The sequence below is a fragment of the Anas acuta genome, chromosome 3 (assembly GCF_963932015.1).
Source record: "Anas acuta chromosome 3, bAnaAcu1.1, whole genome shotgun sequence".
In the NCBI taxonomy this organism is placed as follows: domain Eukaryota; kingdom Metazoa; phylum Chordata; class Aves; order Anseriformes; family Anatidae; genus Anas; species Anas acuta.
In genome coordinates this window covers 55,232,238-55,254,625 of record NC_088981.1, presented here as the reverse complement: position 1 = coordinate 55,254,625, position 22,388 = coordinate 55,232,238, and the positions used below count along the sequence as shown (strand labels likewise).

The 22,388-nt window shown below is 39.6% G+C and overlaps 2 protein-coding genes across 4 annotated transcripts in view; one reads left to right on the top strand and one right to left on the bottom strand.

The window, feature by feature from the left end:
• Positions 1–2,177, top strand: part of EZR (ezrin) — a 35,531-nt gene extending 33,354 nt beyond the window's left edge. The window contains exons 12-13 of the mRNA XM_068677214.1: positions 226–474; positions 734–2,177. Coding sequence (XP_068533315.1) covers positions 226–474; positions 734–898 — 414 coding nt within the window. The 3' untranslated portion in view covers positions 899–2,177. The remainder of the gene's footprint in view (positions 1–225; positions 475–733) is intronic.
• SYTL3 (synaptotagmin like 3) overlaps positions 204–22,388 on the bottom strand; it is a 36,345-nt gene continuing 14,160 nt past the window's right edge. For all 3 annotated transcript variants that reach the window (XM_068677213.1, XM_068677211.1, XM_068677210.1), the window contains 10 exons: positions 21,934–22,006; positions 18,446–18,570; positions 13,907–14,050; positions 10,985–11,163; positions 8,614–8,716; positions 6,711–6,881; positions 6,409–6,523; positions 5,701–5,809; positions 4,651–4,853; positions 204–3,374 (listed from right to left, as the gene is read on the bottom strand). In XM_068677213.1, coding sequence (XP_068533314.1) covers positions 3,244–3,374; positions 4,651–4,853; positions 5,701–5,809; positions 6,409–6,523; positions 6,711–6,881; positions 8,614–8,716; positions 10,985–11,163; positions 13,907–14,050; positions 18,446–18,570; positions 21,934–22,006 — 1,353 coding nt within the window. In that variant the 3' untranslated portion in view covers positions 204–3,243. The remainder of the gene's footprint in view (positions 3,375–4,650; positions 4,854–5,700; positions 5,810–6,408; positions 6,524–6,710; positions 6,882–8,613; positions 8,717–10,984; positions 11,164–13,906; positions 14,051–18,445; positions 18,571–21,933; positions 22,007–22,388) is intronic.

Below are 22,388 nucleotides of genomic sequence, written 5' to 3'. Positions count from 1 at the left end.
TTAGCTACCCTGCGTATTATGCCATGGATAATAATACTGTCGTTAGCAAAAAAAAAAAAATTCTGCCTAAGAAAGTCACAAAGTACTGTCAGTTGGAGACTTAATTCCTGATTTCTTGCTCTACATTGTAGAATGACAAAACCGGGAAGATAAGCATTGAAGTGATCATAAAGCTTGTTTAAATCAAGAAATGCATTAAAATGTTCTTTACTTTTTTTTCCCCAGGCAAGGGAAGCCCAGGAGGATCTGGTAAAGACAAAGGAGGAACTGCACTTGGTAATGACTGCTCCACCTCCACCCCCACCTGTCTATGAGACCGTGAACTACCACGTCCACGATAACCTGCACGACGAGGGGTCCGAGTACTCTGCCTTCAGCGCAGAGCTGTCCAGTGAGGGCATCAGGAACGACCGCAACGAGGAGAAGCGCATCACCGAGGCCGAGAAGAACGAGCGTGTACAGAGGCAGTTGAGGGTAAGAAAATGTTTGGAGGAGGGAAAGTAATGAAAGAAATTATTCCTGGAAAATGGATAATTTAACCACTTGGTTAAATACACAAAGCTCAATAACTTCTTCGCTTATGAGAAGCAGAAGTTCATGAGAAGCATACATTGCGTCTATATCACTGATCTGTCCAGTCATTTAAGGACTGTTAAATCTCATCAAAATCACTGCTGTCATGAGCTGGAAGCTTCTTGTGTGTAATCTGTTTGTAATGTTCTTTTTATTGCAGGCACTGACAGATGAGCTGGCACAGGCTAGAGATGAAGATAAGAGGACCCAAAATGATATTATCCACTCAGAGAACGTGCGGCAGGGACGTGACAAGTACAAGACACTGCGACAAATCCGGCAAGGCAACACCAAGCAGAGAATTGATGAGTTTGAGGCAATGTAATGATGCTTATAACAAGAAAGCAAGACTGTGGGAAAGGCAGATCTTAATGCTGTGTTTTTGTTTGTTGTTGTTTTCCCTGAGGAGGGGTTACTATGATATTTAACAAATGTCCTCTAAACCCAGAGGTGTTTGCATCTCCCTTTCATTCCATCCTGTGTGTTAAATTTGGTATAGTTAAAATTCATCGTACCACTGATCCTGGTAACTTGCTCATGCCTTTGCTTGGTGCCAAAAGGCCTTATGCTTATGTCACATCTCTCTTTAAGCAACACAAACCTGCATCGAGTTGTAGATGCAGGTCCTGTGCAGGTGCTGGATTCAGCTGGGTCTAAAAATAAGCAACTGTGGATGAATTTTGTGCCATATGTCTGTGTTACAGTCACAGTGTAAAGTCCAACAGTTGAGAAGACAACTCAGGAACTGCAAACACCTGTGTGTGTGCTTGTGCATGCACCCTGTTTTTTTTTCCTTCGTCTTCATGCCCACCTTCCCCTGATACACAAACAAAAGAACTGACAACACCTCAGAACTACTTTGCATGGGAATAAGGCTTTTTCTGGTTACTGTGCTCAATTGGAGGTATTCTGCAGTGACAGCTCACCAGTGTGGCGTAGGAACACTGACACCCTCCTTCCGTAACAACTAGGCAGATACTCTGTTGGAATAATACACTACCGTGTTTGCATTCCAGCTTCATTACTGATCAGTTATAGTGTAGTATTTATATATATATAAAATATGCAATACGTGGATTGCTGTACTAGTTTAAAAGGGGAATAGTTTTGCTCTGTATATTTTGTTACTTTTCAGATTTAATGAGACTTGCATCTGTAAAGAAGTCTAAACACTGTAGTCTGCAGTGCAACTGATTATTTACTATAAAGCATTATTTGTAAAGATCACTTTTTTTACTTAATGATGAAAAATTGATATGTACACATGATCCAATATATACAATTTTACTGCACCTATTTTTCTAACAAATTTTCTAATTTTTTAAATGTTTGATTTAAAGTTTCAGACTCCAAACATGAAGGGACTACTTGTTTATATCACAGTTGTATTCTCTCTATTAGAGAGCATTTCTGTGACTATTCCTTCCCCACTAATCTCCCCCTTTCCTTGAAAATCTGTTAGAAAGTGAGATACAGTATGTTGTCAGCTCTTCTCTTCCATTTACAACATCTATGCTGCTTTATACTCCAGTTGAGTTTTGTTGTGTGGTGGTTTTTTATTTGCAGCAGCAAACATCTAAATAAAAGATCTGCAGAGTAACAAAGGAGTTGGAGTCGAGTGTTTCTTCTGTAGGGTGGATATTGGGTAAGGTATGCTGGTTTCTAAGATTCTGAGGCTAGCATGTGAATCCCTATCTTTTACTTCTGTTTCCTTAAACACTGTGCTGGTCTGAAAAGAAAGGGTAACCCATGCTGGAATCTTCCCTTCAGTCACAGGGAAAAGAGGTACCTAACAGCAGCACTAGTTATGATTGTAAATACAAAGCTTCTGCTGCCTGTGACACTGCTTCCTCTGAGGCAAAGGGAGCTGACAGGGCAGTTGGCATTAAGCTTGCATTTCCAGTAGTTCACCTGAATAAGTGATAAGTTTGGCCTTGCCATATACCACATGGATCAGTCAGGCTTGTTAATACTGGTTCACAGCAGCAGCTGAGAAGAACAAGGAACTTTCTATAACCACATTTATTTTACAAGCTGATGCCCTGCATTCCCCGGCTGAAGGAGAATTTATACATTTTAACTGCTTGTAACCACCTCTAGCACAGCACCCAGTTGAAAGACCGGTGGGCCACCCAGGCAGAAGCTTTTTAGGGTTACGTGAAGTAGTATGGGCACTAGAGGTAATTCTGAAGCATAGAGGTGCTAGCATCACTAATTTACAACAAACCATTAAAGATGATCTAGTTTCCATTCCTCTCTGGTCACATACGAAGCATCAAAGCTAGAATGAAATCATCTAAGTTTAAGGCTAGGAATTTTTCCCTATGAAGTATTCCAATCTGTGTTCAACTAACTCCAACTCTATACCCAGAAATAGGAAGCTGCAAACCATCTGTCTGCTAGTACCTTGTCAGCATCATTCGTTTCAGAGTCTGTTACTCCTGAAGAAACAATACTAACCTTACATCCCACCTAGAGATACAGATAACAAAGCCTTAGTTTTTGGAGAAATACAACCATCAGTGTCACACGCCTTCCACCGTACAACTACTCCCCGGATGCTGGCGTAGGTACTGTTGTAGCACACCTTTTCCCCAGACCTGGCATGTGTATGTGCCACTCGTATTTAAAACATCACACATGGGGGAGGAAAAGTTGTGCAGTAATTTCTCAGGATTTAAAGTTTTCCATATTTGAATGCAGTACAAGTGTGAAGTCCATCCACGTGTTTGGCCTACAGAGCACTTCCTGCCATTGAAGTGCTGACTGAGAAAGAGCATCTGCAAATCCAAGCGATTCCTCTGCAAGAAAGCAAAAGGGAAGGTCACAGGGTTACTTTGCGTTTGGCCTTACCCAAAGGCTTTTCTAGGTCCAGCTCTGTACCTCTTCTGGCCCAAATGACTGGACGACAAACAAGCTGATGCTCTCAATTCTAGAGCATTTTCAGCTGTTCTGTAGCACTCACATAATTCATTGCAATAATTTGTAGTTATAGAGCGTTATTTACATACTGTTAAAGTAAGATCAGTGAAGAGCTCAGTCTGCAGCAAAGAAAAAATTCTTGGTTGTATGACTAAAAGCAGTGTGCACGGCAAAAACAGATCAGCTTGGTCATCTGCAGTGACTTTAATGCCTCACTAGGCTTGGGGCTTGGATGGTCTTTGTCACTCAGAAGCGTGTAGGCCCTGCTTTAACAGAAAGGAAAATGCTATAAAACAATCAAAAGCAGCTCATGAGGAAACCTGCACACTGTATTGCTAGTGATAACACTCTTCTAAAGTGCACGCTGATAGCACAGCTCGGTGACGTGTCTCAATTTTAAGCCTTTCATCTCAAATACTGAAACCAAAGCATTTACTGTCTGGGAAACGGGGTGAGGGACTCCACTGGGCAGCCTTCAAGTGACAATAGCTCTCTAGTCAAATTAATAGTCCTGCCCAGTCCGTGAACAGAGGATTTCTCAAACATTTCTGAGCTTTTGAGAAAGAAGGCTCTTTTTGCTGTTAGACCAGAGCCTAAAGCTCAAATATGCGCTTAGTCTCTTTAGGACTTTGGAGCAAGTTTCACGTTCTGCATCTCCCATTGGAAGGATTTGCGGATATAAATCAATAAGCACAGATACCTGCAAGGTATTCATGTGCTTACTGCTGCTGTGAATGCTAGTACTTTAAAAAAGCCAAGTCGCTGAAAACTGCTGAAGGAACAAGTCTTGAAAAATACGTAGGGAGCTCTAGATGAGTTGATGCACCCACCTGTTCTGTTCCTGTCTTCTGTGTGGCCAGGCTCTGTCCCTGAACATCCCCATGCTAACAAATGTCTTTGCCTGACAATGCCCACTGACAGCCCAGAGCTTCTGCACAGGCCTGAACTAAAACACGAGCACAGGTTCTTGTAGGATCAAAGCCTGAGACTGCAAGTTGCTTAGGTCAGGGTCTAGGGGCTGTGTGGGCAGGCACATTACAGATAATAGCATAGTGCAAATACTACTTAGCATGTAAAATAAACATTTTTTTTTTCCCCAAAAAATTACCTTCAACATTTAGTTGAAGGTAATTTTATAGAAGATGAAGAACTTACTTGCACCAAGCTTAGCTCCCCCTAGGAACTGATCATGTGAGCCAAAAGTTGACTGGTCCCAGAGGGTCAAGTGTAGGCATGACTGCTGCAGCTGTGCTGGGGTAACATCAAAGACAAACAAATGTTTCCACTGAGGACAGTCTTCTTTCTTCAAGACAGGTGACTTCTGCTTTAACTCTGCTTGGTCTGGAAGGACAAGGCAGCTTCCCAAAAGAAAAAACAAAACGAGTTCAGCAAGTTTGCTGGGCCAAGCAGTGTTTTACTCAATCAGAAAACAGAACATGGGCACTAATCAAGTAGGACCCTTCACTTTGCCTTAGAAAGCAAAGAGTTCAGCTAAGTGCAAGGTCTTTGGCTCCTTTTGTCTGCCTTCAGTGTGGGTCTTCTACCTGTTTTTCCTCTGTTGTCACTGTCCTCTGTTGTGATGAGGGAGCCCTTACTCCCAGTTCTGTTACCCAATACTGTCTGAAACCTGCCTGTGCAGTAGATAAAATGCTCACCCCCTTCACTGAAGATAGGTACCACAGCAGGTGAAGTGGCTTTAGGAGGTACTTTAATACTGTAATGTATGCCTGACATCCAGAAAGTAAAATAACTCCACATAGTAAGTACCCAGCACACTGAAGAAAAATTCAATCTTTTCCCTTTTAAAATGTGTAGACCAAAGTTTTCTTCTCACTATCCAAAGCTGTATTAAATTGTGCAAGGGCACAGCTGAAACCAGGAATTAAAATACAGTATTTTCACCTCCCTCGAGTCACACATTTTTTCCTTCCAATATCTAAAAGCAGATGCTTAAAATAGTGAACTCTGAATTTTAATGCCAACAGTAAATTGTGATGTTCCACTAAGGACCCTTCATTGTCCTGCTACGTGCTGCTGTTACGCAGACACCCAGCTGTAAACTATCACAATTACAAGCACGTCTGACTAAGAGCATGGACAGTGCCACTTTCACACAGCAGCCTCCTGATGAAAGCGAGTTAATTCTTACCTTTGCACAGGATGTTTGTGACACTCTCCAATTGAAGTGCTAAGTCTCATACATACCCTTTAACGAATGAGTTCAGCATTCCAGCAGGTCTCAGCACAGGCAAGTTCTTGGCCCCAAATATCATAACCTGAAGCTGGCAGTTGGGAACTCCTTCGTCTTTTTTTCCTGAAACAGGAGAATTCATCACATTAAATAGTGACCAGTTAGTTCAGCTGATAACATAAGTTGCCGCTGTAATTAAGCAGGAAAATTATTAAGTAATCGCTACAACTGAAATAATGACTCAGTGCTGCATTCAGATCATTTGAAAGATTTGAACCTGCTTATACAGGTCATGATTCACAAGCAGTGAATAAAAGCTCTGCAATTCCTATTCCAAGGATAGAGCTTTCAGTTGTATTTCCAAAAAGTACCCACGGGGCAATACCCACAGGAGCGTTTCCCTGAAACAAAGCCAGAAGCAGGAGAAACAGCCCAGCCCGTGGTGTGGTAGTGCTCCTCTGTTACAGCTCTGTTTGTAGAGCAGAGGCACAGCAGGCATGAGTAGGGAAGAAAAATGGAAGAATGCAAGCTGGTGACTTCAGGATTGTTTGTGGGGGAAAAAAGGAAACAAAACTAACCTAACAGCTAATTAAGACCACTATTAAAGCAATCATCCTTTGCTGGCATTAAAAAGAACAAAAAGGTGAAGTAGGCACATTGTCCTTCACTGATCCTAATTCTTTTCTAGCCAAGGGATTCAGGTATTCTGGAATGTTTGATACCTTCTCTCAACCACCTTTCAAACTGGAAGTTTTTATACTGGGCTGGTACCGACAGTCTTGCAGACACCAGGAGTTCTCCACTGTACTGGGTAATGTTATTTTCAGGCTTTTCAAGCTGAAAAGAGAGACGTGCATTACATTCTATTCCACATCATTCTCACAGCTCATTTATATTTATAACAGGTGTTATTCGTGGGCTGGATTGACGGCATTCTTCCCTCAATGACCTCAGAAGGGTGATCTCTTTCATAACTTTCACAACACTGTGTTGTTAAGATCCAAGCACAAGAACTAACAGTCACCTTGGATTTTAGCTGGTACCAGTTGAATGCCTCCATCGAGTTATCTTCAAAATTCCACGTGGCCAATGGAATCACCACTTCCCCCAGAAACACCCTGTACTTCAGAGCTCCTGCGTGCCACACGGAGATCTGAAGCTGCCGACTCGCCAGCTGGGAGTATTCAATCTTGTACTGGAAAGACAAACAGCATTTATAAAGCAACACACAGGGTGAATGCAGAGCCATGCTCACAGCCTGCTCAAAGGCTGCCTGACCACAGCATGGCTGAAGGCATCGGGATGCAGACAGAACTATGCTGTCTGAACGTGCCTTGCAATTTCCATGTTACCTCACTTCTTAAATGCTAAAGTAATGCCCGTGCAAATATGAAATGACATTCCAGGAATACCTTGGTCTCTTGCTGAAGATTTTAATTCATCCAGAACTTTAAATAATTCTTGACCATTGTTTTTTATAATCTACTTTTCTGTTTTATACTCCCAGCCCAATTTGGCTGCTCTGGTTGGAGGTCAAGATTAAGACACGCGACAAAGGTGCTAAAACTTCCATTCTGGTCAGTAGAAATCTACTAAATGCAGTCAGCAGGAGCAAGGCAGTAATTCAGGAGACCAGTCCTTAAAGCCCTGATCTACTCCCTAAGCACAGTTAGAGCTCTCTGAGACATGGCTGGCTATCTGAGATACCCACATGAGTCTGGTAACCTGCATCCACCTGGACTCAAAATGAGGCAATGGCACGGCTGCGGGCATCTCTGCTGACATTTGGGCTGCTGAATCACAGGCTGGGTGTAGGCTCTGGGAAGGATAACCCTGAATCACCCTACCTAGCTTCCAGCGACTCCTAAGAGCACTTGTGCTCCTCACAAACACACGTACCCAAATGCAGGTGCCTTCATTTGCAGACAGATCCCACTGAGTGGGATCTCAGTGCTGTAGTGCTGTTCACCTCCACTAGCACTATGCTCGTTTGACCATTCCTGCTTGTTTAAACCAATTCAAATCATTTATAATTAATCTACCTTTGGTGTTCACGCAGCCAGCTCAGGCATGACTCTCACTCTCTACCAGTTCTGCATCGCTCTGGCACTGAAAAGCAACTATGGAATAGGAGCCAATTATTTCAGTGTTAGGTGCTTTTTTTCCTCCCAACTTAAACACTATCTACAGACTTTGAGATATACCAGAATGACATAGGTTGTATACATCTTGTTGTTGTTATCAATTTCTAACAATGTTCTTTTCAAACATTTTGCCTGTTTCACTTGCTACAAATTGCTGACGTTCATACACACTGAAACTTGCATGTAGCTCACAGAGAAATAATATAAGTTTGTCCATTAATTTTGTTTCACATCTCTTCCAAGACTACACTTTACCAAAGACCTCATGTGTTGCTGCAGCTCACTGATGCACAAGCACCTTAAGAAGAGGTTATGCAGTGACCTGGGCACAAAACTGGAAACAACCAAACTAATCCAGGGGTGCCCCATCCTAACTGCAGAGACACACTCCCAGTGACACAGAAAACAAAGGGCACCATTGGAAAGGGACACCTGTGTAAAATACTCACTCTGCTCTGCAATATGCTCAGATCCTGAATGCACCAAAACAGTCTATGAAAGACACTTTGCTTTTGCCACAAGGTAACTCAGAACAACACCTTTAGGAGTGTTTCGTGCACAAAGGAAAACTCTTTTGAGGGTGCACAATTCACTAGTGGAACTTCAAAAGCATTTTCAGTCCAAAAGTTGTTTGGACTGAAACCAACCATTTCTTAATGACTCTTGTCACTGACTCCTGCAATTGCCCCATCAGGACAATTCTGAACTTGCAGGATTGCACATTATAAAAGGAGACATTACCATGGAAGAGTGCTTCTAGCGACACATAATTGCCAGCAGTACCTTCAAAGTCTCATCAAATTCTGGATCCACTGTGCTCTTTTTGACAGCTGTCTTCCGCTTACTCCGAGGAGATTTATCAGGAAGTAAATAAATCTTGACATAGCTTGTAAATAGAGAGGATATGGAATGTGACCAGAAGGGGAAAAATATAAATAAATAAAAATAAATCAAACTAAGAAAAATTATTTATTTAAAAGAGAGAAATTAATTATTTAATTCAAACACTTTTACTGAGTTTGTAATTTTCTAAGCAATAAAATGGCAAGTTGTGATTTATATCCTTTCTCATTAAAATGAACAGTCAGGCTATAAAGGTCTCTGTATATCATTCAGATAATGTGTTTCAATCCTATTCTAATTGGGAAAGAATTAGGCTCTGAATGCGAATCTGCTATTACATACTCTTGTCCTCTTATAAAATAGCCACCAAGAATGTCACCTTGTCAGCCGTACTGACAGCTTTATGAGGAAAGCACAGAGCGTATTATGTGCTCAAAGAAAAAATAAAGAACTCAATCACCTTTAGGGTCATTGCTGTTTGTGCTGATTGTTCACAGCATCAAGTAATGTGGCAAATAAAAGGTATAATGACACATATAATGCATAATAATTCATAACACTTACACACATTAGTTGTTGTAATAACCACTAGAATGATAGTAGGAGAGTATGTAAAATGTTCAAAATTTCCTTGAATCAGCATTAAAGCAAAACAGTAAAAGAAAAATAAATTCTTCTGGAAGCTGAGTTGAATGAGTATTAAGCACTAATGACAACTACCCAAAGTTTCTCATGTGTAGGTCGTGTCAAAATTAGTATTTAAACATTCCCCTTAATACAAGTTCAGTGGGCTGTATTTATATTACAGCTTCAAAACCAAAGAGTATTGGCAGTAGGGAGTGCTGCCTCACACCTTGGCAACTGTATTTTTGGTATAAATTCCAGATAATATGATTTAAACCAATTTCAAACCACCCTCTTGATTAACTTCCTGGCTAACTTACAGTCAGTTTTATTTCATATAATCAGTGCAGAACTTAAACATCCTCCCTATTTTTTCCAAACCTATCCATAGGAAAAACTACTTTTTAAAATATTCAGGTAGTAGTATTTTTAGCCTCTTAATTAAATTGATCTGGGGTGATAGAGTAACAAGTAGACAGTCAGACCTCAAACCAGTCAAACAATTCAACACATGTTAAACATCACTTAAAAGTTTGTTTTCTGTCAACTGCTCTGAGTGCACTGACTGTACTTTTTTCTGTTGGGTTGGGAACCAACAGAAATACATAAATATATACCAACAGAGAACATAATGTCCAGTACACAGCTCTTCCCACAGCACCTTTCAGGCTTCCTGCAACTGTTTGTCCAAATTTATTACCAGGGGACTTAAAGAACTTTGACCCACCCCAAAACACTCCCAAACTGTTCCACTTTGTAAGCTGCTGTTCCAGCGAGGCTCCTTTCAACCCTAGGCTCATCTTTATGACCTTACTCTGCAAGATATTCAAAGCCACATTCCTTCCGGGGGAAGGTGACTGCAACTCTGAAATTTCGGTGTGGTCACTCAAGTGTTCAAACATCCCATGACAGCAGGGGTAGAGTATCTCAGGTATTTTTATTTTTTTTATTTATTTATTTTTAGGTATTTATTTTTGTTAGGTATTTATTGTTAGGTTTTCTGCAAATGATTGCTGCATGGTCAGAGAGGATCAATTAGTAATAAACAAACAAACAAACCACCAAGGCTTAACTCTCCAACCCATCATTTCTGTGACCTATTTTATCCACAGAAGTAGGTACTTCTTCCTCTTGTGATATGTAATTATTAACCAACTTCAGATTTTAAAATGTGTTGCAGTATCTGAAATTTCCATTCTTATTACAGATGAGGAAGATGGAAGCACAGAAGCAGTATGGCAATCACCCAGTAACCCACAATGAGTCAGTGGATGAATTAACAACATGACTCACATTTCAATTTTCCATCTCATGGTTTAGCCACGTGTATATTAATTTTGCAGGCACAACTTAAGAGCTAGAATCTTGTTCCTGTTAAGAGCTAGAATTAGTTGCTGTCAAGATCCAAAGGTGCTCATCAGCAACACAGATAACCAACTGCCTGCTCACATGCACGTGAACAGACAACTAATAGCAGAAAATGGTCAGAAGAGAAATCAAGACGTGCTGGTATGAAACCTGTTTGCCTTGCAGTGTGTAGCTGTAAAAAGTGCAGATATATACACTGGCTGTTCTGAAAATGCTAACTGGGCATACATAAATATTGAAATGGATTTATATATGATGGTATCTTCAAACCAAAATATTTTGCTTATTATTTCTTTTTTCTTCTCTACAAAATACTTACGGATTACATTTTTTCTTCTTCTCTTCTCCATAAGCCAGATTCTTGCATCCCTTGATGCAAATTTCTAAGATGCGAGCCTTGAAGATGTATCTTATGGCAAACTCTATTTCTCCTGTGATGTCAGCTTTGCCAAAGTTGCCAGATTCAGTGCAAGTGCTGTTAAGACTATACAAACTCCCCTAAGAAAAGACAAATGTTTGAGAAAAGTAGCTTCAGATCTAATAGGACAAAACATTTATTTCCCTCAAATGCCAGTTTCTTCTTTAGTGACATGACTGCAGAGATATTGGAAATCATGAAGTCTTTAGGTTAACTGTATAAAATCATGTTGTTGCTTCTGTAGCAGCCTTGAAAATTATAACTAATTACATTTCTACTGCTTCACCTTTTCAGCAAAGTCTGAGCTAACAAAGTGCTTTCTTAGATAACTTCTATATATAGCAGTTGTCTCCCAGTCAAGTTGCTTCCCATCAGAAAAATGTGTAAGGTGTTTGAAAGGAAGAGAGTACTGTCTCCTAATGATGGCTTCAGAAAAAGCTCTGAAATCTAGGAATGTATGAAATACAGAACTAGACTGCTGTTAATAGTGATGCTATGAGCATCACTGCTGAGATGCCAGGTTCTATTAGGTATTAATGGTTACAAAAGCAGCATTGCACATCCAGTAAACACACTACGAGATCACACAATTCCATATAAAATGACATACTCCATACTGTTCAGGAAAGATTAACATACAAAGATATCCAGCCGTCATAAGTTTATGCATTAAGAAGGTGTTTTCTGGCTCAACTCAGCCACTTTTTTCTCTTTTCATCTACTTACTTTTACCTACAGAGCAAAGGTTTGGATGCCCTCCATCCAGATATATATAAGCAGCATTTGTTTCTAGCATTTACAGAAGCCATGAAACTGAAAGGAATGAAGAAACTACAGTCTTTCTGTGGCCCAGCACAGGCACATAATTTGCTAGTGCTATCTACCCATCTTCACTGTAACAAATCATCAACTCAATCAAAGTAACTCGGTCTCCATTCATTTATAATGGTACTCTTTAAGGTAAGCTCTAGGATCTTTTTACGTATCATCTGTCATGAAAATGCAGTTGCTGTTGGGATTAATCTCACAACAATATCATCCTAGATTGTTAAAATATCTGTGTTAGATCACTCCTCTGTCTGAAAAAAACACACCAGCCCACACAGGACTGGTTAACCAGGGAGTTCTGCTTGCACAACCCAGCAGCTGAAAGTGCAGAGTAGTGTTTATCAGATCATATCTGTCTTCCATGCAGATGCTCTTGCCAATGCTGCAGAAGTGCAGCTTGCCAAATACTCACATTAAAATTCACATGAACAGCTTACTTAAATTAAAGAAGCTATCTAGGCTATCTTATAAGCTCTAAGCAACGTAGAAACCTGATGAAAGAAGGGTCAGGGTGCTTATTAAGGAAGTCACAAGTAGTGTTAGGGCTGTTTTGACCTGCTGCTTGTTGCGTGTAATCTTGCTCCCTCTACAAGATGCGTATCAGTGTAATCTATCTCCCTTGCAGGGAGATCTCCCTTTGTTCAGTTCTGCTCTTTCACTCTCTGACAAAGAATATTTTTATTCATCTGACCAAAAAAAAAAAAAAGTTTATTTTCCTCAAAAATCCTTCATGACAAAGGAATGCAAGTAGACTTTTTTCTTAGCTCATATGTCTTAACAGAAGTTCTGCAAAAGTGTTTCAAAATGTTTTGCACAGAACCTCTTATTTATTCATAGAAACTGGAGACTTATTCTGATTAATAATGTTAGGACTGAAAACACTACATATGCCTCCCACCTGATCAGAAATTAAATGTGTTCAATGTAGAAATCACTCTTGCTTCAGTGAACAGAGATTTAGCAATGACTTTATGTATTGTACTCCTACTGGCATGACTGGAAGCTATGGCATCTTATGTTTTGGAAGACATATTTTCATGAAGTGGTCATCAACAAACACCCATAAAGAGAAGTTTAATGGAATTTGACCTTCCCCCCTCTATAAGACAAACTAGTAAAGTTCAAATTGTTGCCAGTAGAATCACAAATGTCACCCAAAATGGTCATTCATTTGTCTGTGCAATGTCTCAGACTCCACAGCACAGTAAACTGTGAGAGTGCCAAAGGCCTTGTTCGTGTTTTCACTCCTCTGCAAAGTGAGCAATCTGTTTAATTCTGATTCCCTAAAAGCCATTTTATTTCCTTTCTTTACAATATCAGTCTTGGTTTCCTTGGCCACTTCACCCTGCTTAACCTCATCACTAACACATAGAAATTATCTTCCACAGTTAATCACAGAGACTTTAAAGTATGTACTGAATTCATTTACAGCTGGCTTCCTTCTCTGTCATTTGCAGTATTCAAAATGTCATCCATCAGGGGAGGTTTCAGTGACATCCTCTGAGCCTATGAACTGCTCCCCTGACTTCTGCAACTCTTAGCTTCCTCTTCATTCACTGACATGCTGACATTTGAATTTCCACTGACATTTGCATTACCACAGCCCTTGCAGAATAACAAAATCCCTCTGTTAAATGATATTTTAAGAAAAAAGCCAGCTACAAATCTAGAAAGAAACACATTCAGGGTCCCAACACTAATAAAAAACTGAAAGAATGTTAGATGAATTTGCAAAATTCAGAGGAACCTGACACATCAGTTATTCATTATTAATGGATACATCCATCTATCAATTATCTATTATTAATTTGATTTGGCTAATGCTGTAAGAAGTTCACAGTGCTTCCAAGAGGATTATGCCAAAGGCAGTCAGCCTTTTATCAGAGAGAAACTCAAGTGAAATCCCTGTTTCATTTTGTAATACAATCAAAATCTTAGCTTTTATATTTGTCCTCATTTGGTACCTATTCTGGTGTGCTTCGCACTTCAACTTACATGCTTCCTGCCATCACAGAAAACTGCATCACTTGTGGGACTGGTTGTTATGTCTTCTTCTTGCTTGAAACTCCTTTTGGTAAGGATTTCATTATCATTTTGGGCCCCAGTGATGAGCTGTTGAAGACTGGGTGTACTTTTTATCTGTAAGAGATTAAGCAATTAATTTTGTTTTGTTTAACAAAAAAGCTCTGATTCCTTCAGCAATGCTATCACATGAAAATTCAGTAAATAGCTACAATTCTCTCTGATCAATGTCATGCAGGTGGCACACTTCCAATGAAAATGTAGTAACTTAATTTAAATATTGATTTACAACATTCTCATGCCAGCTAGTAGTACATTCATTATATTCATAACTTTCTAAAATCAACACTCAACCACCTAAGCTATGGATCACTACTTCCACAGTAATTGCTAACAGTCTACTAACAACACACCAAATGTAGCAATACACCAATAAAATGCCTTATTAGTCTTTAACAAAACAGTAATTTTTCAAATAAATAAATAAACAAACAAACTTCTGATGTTTTCTTGACTTTGCTTTGACTTTAAGTTCATTCACTTTCCCAATCTTCCTATGAAAGCTTTGATAACTTGTCGAAAACTGTATAGTAGCAGAACCTGAGATTTACTTTCAGCCACCTGTGTTATCACGTTATTAACCCTGTTGTTATTGAAGTGCCAAAAGACTGACACACATGGCTGGAGATATACTGAAAATGAGTTTGGGGTCACTCTGACACACCATTACCCCTGTACGATACAATCTATGAAAACTGTATTCACAGTTCAGTGGGTAGGAAAAGAGTGAGGTGAGAAGTTTTACAGGGTGAGGATCTAAGAGAATAATTGTATAACAAGGATTACCCAAAAGACTAGAAAGACTACAGTGTGGCTGAATCAACAAAGGAACAGAACTTATTTGCATCAGACATAGATAACAAACATTTATCAGACCTAGAAACCTCTTCTGCACCATCAGCAGAAAGCACTAAAGAATGAGGACAGCAGAAGAGATAATATATTGAGATTACTTTAAAAAAAATAAAAGTAAAAAAACCAACAACCACAGGATGTGGAAAATGGAAAGCAGTGTGCTGTTATTATAGTACACAGTAGTTGTTATGTGTAATAACTGCCCTACCTTAAAAATAGATGTAAGAATTCATTAAGTTCCCTTTTGAAAAGGAAACAGACAGAAAACAAAATGTGTTCAGGATATAGACTTAAAAAGAAAACCCCAAAACATAACATTTCTCAGTAGAGAAATTTTCTTCTCACTTTTAAAAATCTGAAACACCACCAATTTCATTTCCTAACCAAAACAAAGTGCTACACACTGAATTTTGGCTTCTATACTTGTTCTGAAAGACTTCTCGATTTTGTTAAACAGAAAATAAGTGACTGAGAATGTGACATGAATACCAGCACCAAAGTTAGCACCAGGTCATAAGCAAGACTCCCACCTAGCCCAATTCATTAGAATTGGCTGCAACAGTATAAATCCACTGTCACAGGAGCAGTCACCCGCAGGTACTGACACACCACAAAGAGCTTCCAAAGCCTACACATTTCTGCTTGTTCCCCCTGCAAGGTAGGTATAATTAAGTCCCTCTAATGAACTTAAAGAGTCTGATAGTGAGAGACCCTAGAAAACACTACTTAATTAACTTCCTAGATTCAGACTTTACAGGGGTTCGCACTTCTTGCTTTTGAATTGTTGTTTGTTTGTTCTAAATTTGAGTAATTAATTTTCAAAGGTGTTTACAAGTATAATTTAAAACATTTTTTTCCTCCATTTTTAGTCATGGTTCTAGCAATGATGTAAATATCTGCCCTTGTTAAAAGAAAACAGTAATTGGAAGTAATACAAATGGAAGAATAATGCAATATTGCTATTGACGGGGATTAATAATTTTTAAAGTCGCAGCAAAGATACAGAGAGCCAGCATGTAAGCGCAGGGACAGGCAAGTAAAATTTCCTTCAATATGAAAACACCTAAATGTCAAAGATGATATTCACGAGAAAAAAAAGAGACCAACAGTAATTCTAGCATAACTAAAATTCTAGTTTAGATGTAGCCTAACTGGTTTGAATGAAACAAATGGACCCTGAATCATAGAAATAGAGCTCTGACAACACAAAGAACATTGAAATCTAGCTTTCAAAACCTGCAAAGGGTGGACATAAATCGAGCCCTAAACCTTTAAATAGACGATTAAAATCTGACACAATTTTTTTTTTTGTCTCCTACATACATTTGCCAACCCAAAGAATCCACCTATCTTTTAAACACGACAGGCTGCTTGTGATCATCATGCAATGAAACAGTTAAAAGTTCATATTATCTACAAATAGCATTTTATAATCTGATGTTTTTCAATGCATTAAGAGAGCAGTGCTCTGCCAGTGGAATAGTAGATAAAGTAAGAGTAATGTGTATAGCTTGCCACAATGAAAGCACCACTTGGGTAGTTAATGTTGCTAATTTTATGTGTAATTGCATGCATAAATACCAGAATTAATTTCCAAGAGTTCACATACATTGCTGGTCCAATCCAAATCACTAGCTCATGCTATCGGACATCCTGTCTCTTCCATTTATCAATACATAACATTTCAGAGGAAAATAAAAAGTGTGCACTGAGGTAGCTGTGAATAATATCATAAAATGAGGTCTGGCCCCAAGCAAAAGCCCTTCTTAAATTCAGCCACTTGGCAGACTGCATTTACCTCATAAAGTTGAGCAAGGCGATTCAGTAAGTATGTACTATGTGGAAATTTGAGTATAGAGGAAGTTCAGTCATTTGAGAGGTGAAAGCATTCAAAACAAGTTTTTCAGTGTACCTTTAAAGCAGGTATGTAACATCATACTCATCCTTGCCTACCTCATGAAAAGAAGATTGGATTTTTCACAAGCTTCTCAAGCAACTTCTCACAGTATCTTTCTGGACAAAATTTCCAGCACACAGCTACACAAGTACATACTTAAAACGGGTGTACAGTTGGCTGATGGGTTGGTTGGGCACAAAGGGTTACAGTAAATGGGGTTACATCAGGCTGGCGGCCAGTTACTAGTGGGGATCCCTGGGGCTCCATTTTAGGGCCAGTTCTCTTCAGTGCTTTTATAAGTGATCTGGACTCAGGATTTGAATACATAATAACTCTGCAGATGATACTAAATTAGGAGGAGCTATTGACTCCCTTGAGGGCAGAGAGGCCTTGCAGAGCGATCTTGACAAATGAGAGGGTTGGGCAATCGCCAACCACATGAAGTTTAATGAGAGCAAGTGCCAGATTCTGCACAGGGGATGACGCAACCCTGGATATATGTACAGATGGGGGGACAAGAGGCTAGAGAGCACACCCACAGAAAGAGAGCTGGGGGTTCTGGCTGACAGCAATATGAGCCAGCAGTGTGCCATGGCAGCCATGTGGTGTGCCCATGGCAATGCAAGCAGGTCAAGGAAAGGGATTGTCCCACTCTACTCTGCACTGGTGTGGCCTCACCTCAAATACTGTGTGCAGGTTTGGGCACCACAATATAAGGACATAAAACTATTAGAGCACATCTTGGTAGTCCTTCTTCAGATATATGAGAAGCAGCTAAAGTCACTTGGATCGTTTGGCCTAGAGAAGAAACTGAGGGGAGGCCTCATGATGGCCTACATTCTCCTCATGATCTCTTCTCTCTGGAGACAGCAACAGGACCCCAGGGAACAGTGTGGAAATGCGACCAGGAAGGGTCAGGCTGGGTGTTAGGAAAAGTTTCTTCACCAAGAGGGTGGTCAGGTATTGGAACAGGCTCTCCAGGGCAGTGGTCACGGCACCGAGCTTGCCAGCATTCAAGAAGTGTTTGGACAATTTTGAGACATAGGGTCTGAGTTTTGGGTGGTCCTGTGTGCAGCCAGGAGTTGGACTCAGTGATCCTTGTGAATCCCTTCCAACTCAGGATATTCTATGAGTTATTATAATATTATATTCTATTCTATGAAAACACTGAAAGCTAGAGACTGTAACCAGAGAGAAAGGAAAACGGAAGTCACCCAACAACAAGCAGCAGTCACTGTTTTATACTTGCCAAAAAAAAAAAAGAAAAAAAGAAAAAAAGCTTAGTGAGTGTCAGGATGGGTTTTAGATGGCCATTGCTTAGTTCTGTTCAGCAGCAAGAAGGGCAGAAGAAATGAGAAACAGAGAACCTCCTCACAGCCTAATAATAGAGAAGCCATACAGATGTCAACCAGCACCAACACACAGTCTGTGAGCACCTGAGAGCAAAGCAATCCATGCCCTCCCTCCCCACATCAGGGTCTTCGTAAAATCTTGGTCTAACATTTCAGCTCTGGACTGAGACCAAGTGTGGAGACTCAGTCAAAACCCATATCAAGAATCAGAGCGCTCAACAGTTAGTGAACATCAGCAAAGCCCAGCTTATAAACAAAAGTAAAATCCCACTGTGTAAGTCATGATTCTTATAAATATATTCAATTCCTGAAACAGCCCTTTAGAATTGTGTATAACAATTTGGATACCCTGCTTGTAATGTTGATGGCAGTGTCAGACTGGCTCCTCCTTTGCTTCCTTCTTTCCGCGTTCTGCCCATAATCTGTTGTTAGGAGACTTCTGTCAGCCATATCATTCTGGGACTTCGAGATTTCTGAAGTGAATACAAAGAGAGAAGTAGCTGTAACAAACATTGCAAGCAAATCTGTAGATTTATAGGCAAATAATGCATCTTTCAAACTTTCATCCTACAGTTTCAGTATTCATCTCCTAAGAGTAAGAAAGAAGGGAAGGCAAGCACTTCCCTTTTTGTATAATTATTTTGCTTATCTAAATCTTTTCTACTGTTCTAACTGGAAATTATAGTCTTTATTTCTTTTCTTTATAGCTGCTGCAAGGAATTATTTTATGCTATCAAATACAGTTTTCTCACAGAAATAGCTTCTACGGTCTTTATATATATTTTGATTTGTAAAGCAGTTTGGTTTGGTTCAGGATAAAAGCAAGACTGTTATAACAACATGCAGTGACAAGACAGTGGACATTAGAAAGAGTATATTGGAAAATATTTAGAAATTAATCCAAAAGATGGATGAAAGTAGAGATATTATGTACTTTGGTCCCAAACCACACATAATTTTAAGAACAGAAGTAGCCCTCATTGACTTCAATTAACATTAGTCATACAGATAAGCTTATGTCTATACTTAAGTATGTAATTGAATTAGCACTTTGCTAATATCTAGCATATTGTCAAATAAATCTATAGGACAATTGGACATTTAGTGCACCCTTTTTTGTTTCTTACTCCTTAGGGTACAGTCAGAACTTCATTTAAGTGGAAGGGCAGCATTCATTTATGATTCCTGGGGTTGAAAACCAGTAGGCTTAGCAGTAGACACTTTGTTGTAAATCCTACAGTCTCTCATCAAGAATTAATAACTTTTAAGTGGTACACAAAATAGCTATCACATGTTTAATTCATTCAGAAGAAATAAATATTTCTCCCATAAAATAAATCTCTGTGGAGGAACCTCAGACAGTAGACAATACGTCATTATTTGGTACTTAAAAACAATGGCACTCTTAAGTGTGATTTTTAAAGCCACTTTGGGTTAGTTTTGTTCTTAGCAGCAATCAATTGTCAGATGTTTACTGTACTCCGTGTGCACTATTAAGGCATCACATGACATATTCACAGGCAAGCTCAATTAAGTCATCTCTCACTGTAAATGATACCAGATTTTTAAAATACACAGTGAAATCAGAGATCATAAAAGAGACTGGAGTGAGATATCTAATGGAGTAAACATAATTTGAGTAGTTTGACAAAAGCTTCCCCCATACTCTCTTAAAACAAACAAGTTACAAAACAGATTATAGTGAGGGAAAAAGGAAAAAAAAAATCATTTTTCAGAACTATTCCTCCCTCCTTCAGCATCTCTACCCAGGTAGTTAGTATGATGAGCACTATCACTAGATCCAAGAGCAATTTTGCACTGCAAATAAAACTACAACCAGCAACTCATTTTACATCCCCCAAATAGCAACCATTGGATTATAATCTCCTGTTGCTGCCAAACTCTGCCAGAACAGGAGGTAAAATGATCAAAAACAGACCGTACAACGGAGGCATTGTGCTGCACATGCTAATCCTTTGTTCCTGCTGCTCTCAGCCATGCACACACACTGGCTGCAGCGATAGAATCAGAGTCAGGTTCAGAACGAGGTTCTCCACGTTTGTTTACTGCCATACCCAAGAGCTGGGTGTATTAAATACCTCTGCATACCAGGGCATTTTTATCTAGATAAGATATAGGGCACTAAGTTTAGACACTTGTGACTGAAAGCATTTATCATCACGGTACCAGGTTTTATTAAGAGACCACGTTGTCTGAAAAAGCTGTTTTCTTTGGTCAAGGAACCTAAGCCTTTCTCTCTAAAGGACTTTCTATACCTTTTAATTATTGACTTTAGTGATTGTAGCAGCCTGTTATTTTCTCACAAATTAAAAGGTTCTTATCCTAACTGAGGATGACAGCAATTGAGTGGGGTTTCACATACAGATGAGCTGACCTAACAACTTGCTGCCATACCCTTCTGCAACCACTGCTTTGTGCTCCCTGGCTCCTGGCCACATGGCCCAGCACCCACTATTGTGCAGGCTCCAACACATAAACCAAACTTTCAGCCTATTTAACTCAATAAAGCAGCAGAAAACTACCCATTTGTTTGGTCTGCTCTTTTAATTAGCTAAATTAGCTTCCAGAGAGGTCTAGAAGCACTGTTGCTAATTCAGGTTAAGCAATGGCAGCATGAGACCAGAAACATGACAGAGGAAAGATGTGGGGGGAGCAGGGCCTTTTTACTTTTTACTATGAAAGTTGCTTGCTGCAGTCCTGATGGGGTCTGGACTGCAGTCCATTAACTGCAGATTATGTCCAGGCTGCAAACTAACAGAAAGCAGAGTAAATTAATTTGCATCCAACTCTGTGATGCTTCAGCTATGCAATTCCAGTAACATAGCACCCTGCACCACACTTCTGTTCAGGGGAGGCAGATATTATGTCTCTGCATATCTTTAATATTTGTTCACATATACACAACATTAAATTTGTGTAGTTAATAGGACTGATGGAAGAAGTCAGAGGAAACTGTGATTAAGGGCTAAGAAAAGAGTTAGGGGGAAACACTAAAGCCATATTTACTCAGGTCTAGTCTTATATTTGGGGTTGTCTAAGATGAAGCTAGTAAGAAAATGTTAAGGTTGGTTCAAATGCATGCAAATCTGCAAGCTCCTGTAATCTTCATAAAGCTCAGAGGTAGTTTTCCTCTGGTCACTGATGCCTTCAATCTCTTTCACACAGACAGGCTGTCCCCAGTGTCACAAGCCTTAGAGGTACGTACACAGCCTGCAAGCCTAAATAACAGCAGGCAGCAAAAGTGAATGGAAGGAACCAAAAGTATCAGAATGAACAAAGAGTTAGGACTGGCAGGTTCTTAGAAATGCACACTGGAAAAAAAAAAAAAAGAAAGAAAAATGTCACTAGACAAACTGAGAAAGGCAACATCTTGAAAAACACTAGTGAAAGAAAATGTTCTACTCTACTTCCATTACACGATAGGTTCACTCACAGGATCAGTTGGGTTCAGTGAAATAGTTAACGTGAAGATCACCACAGGAGAAGGTAGGTATTACTCTGTAGTAACTTGAGTTAAATACACTGCATCTGAACATCCAGTAAACTTTAAAATAACATTGTGCAGTCTTTTTACATCTTTACAAGAAAAGCGTTTTTGGTTGGTAACATCAGCTTATTAAATAAACAGCAGAATACTGGAGGAGAATTAGGCTTACTGTATTATTTTTCTGCTTGGCTCAGTCTTGGCATTAGTCATTTCAGCCATTAGTCAATACCCTTTGTTTATAACTATCTTACGGACATCAATTTGGCCCAAAAAAAGAAAGCATTTGACTATGTTACCCTAGGATGGCAAAGCAGTGAAATCTACTTACTTTTTATATGCGTCGTGAGAGACAAGAACAAGTTTTCCACAGATTTATTAAAACTTTTGGACTGACTGAGATCCTGCAAATGAGAGACCATGAGTAAGAAAACATAGTATTTGCTGTTTTAAAGTTTCCATGGTCACATAACAAGCAAATGGTAAGTCTGCCTTATTATCCTGTCTGCTAGCAACTGTAATGCAAAAACTGTAACACAAACCATCAAAATCACTTTTTTTCTCTCAGCAATGAAAGTAACACTTTCATTCACAATAATGATCACTTTATCAATAACTGCTGAATATCATAGGATCACAACATCACCCAGGCTGGAGGGAAGCTCAGGAGGCCTAAATCCAACCTCCTGGTTGCAGCAGGCTCAGCTGTGAGCTCAGATGAGGTTGCTCAGTGCTCTATCCTGTTGGGCCTTGAAAGTCTCCAGGCTGTGCGGCGTCTATAATCTC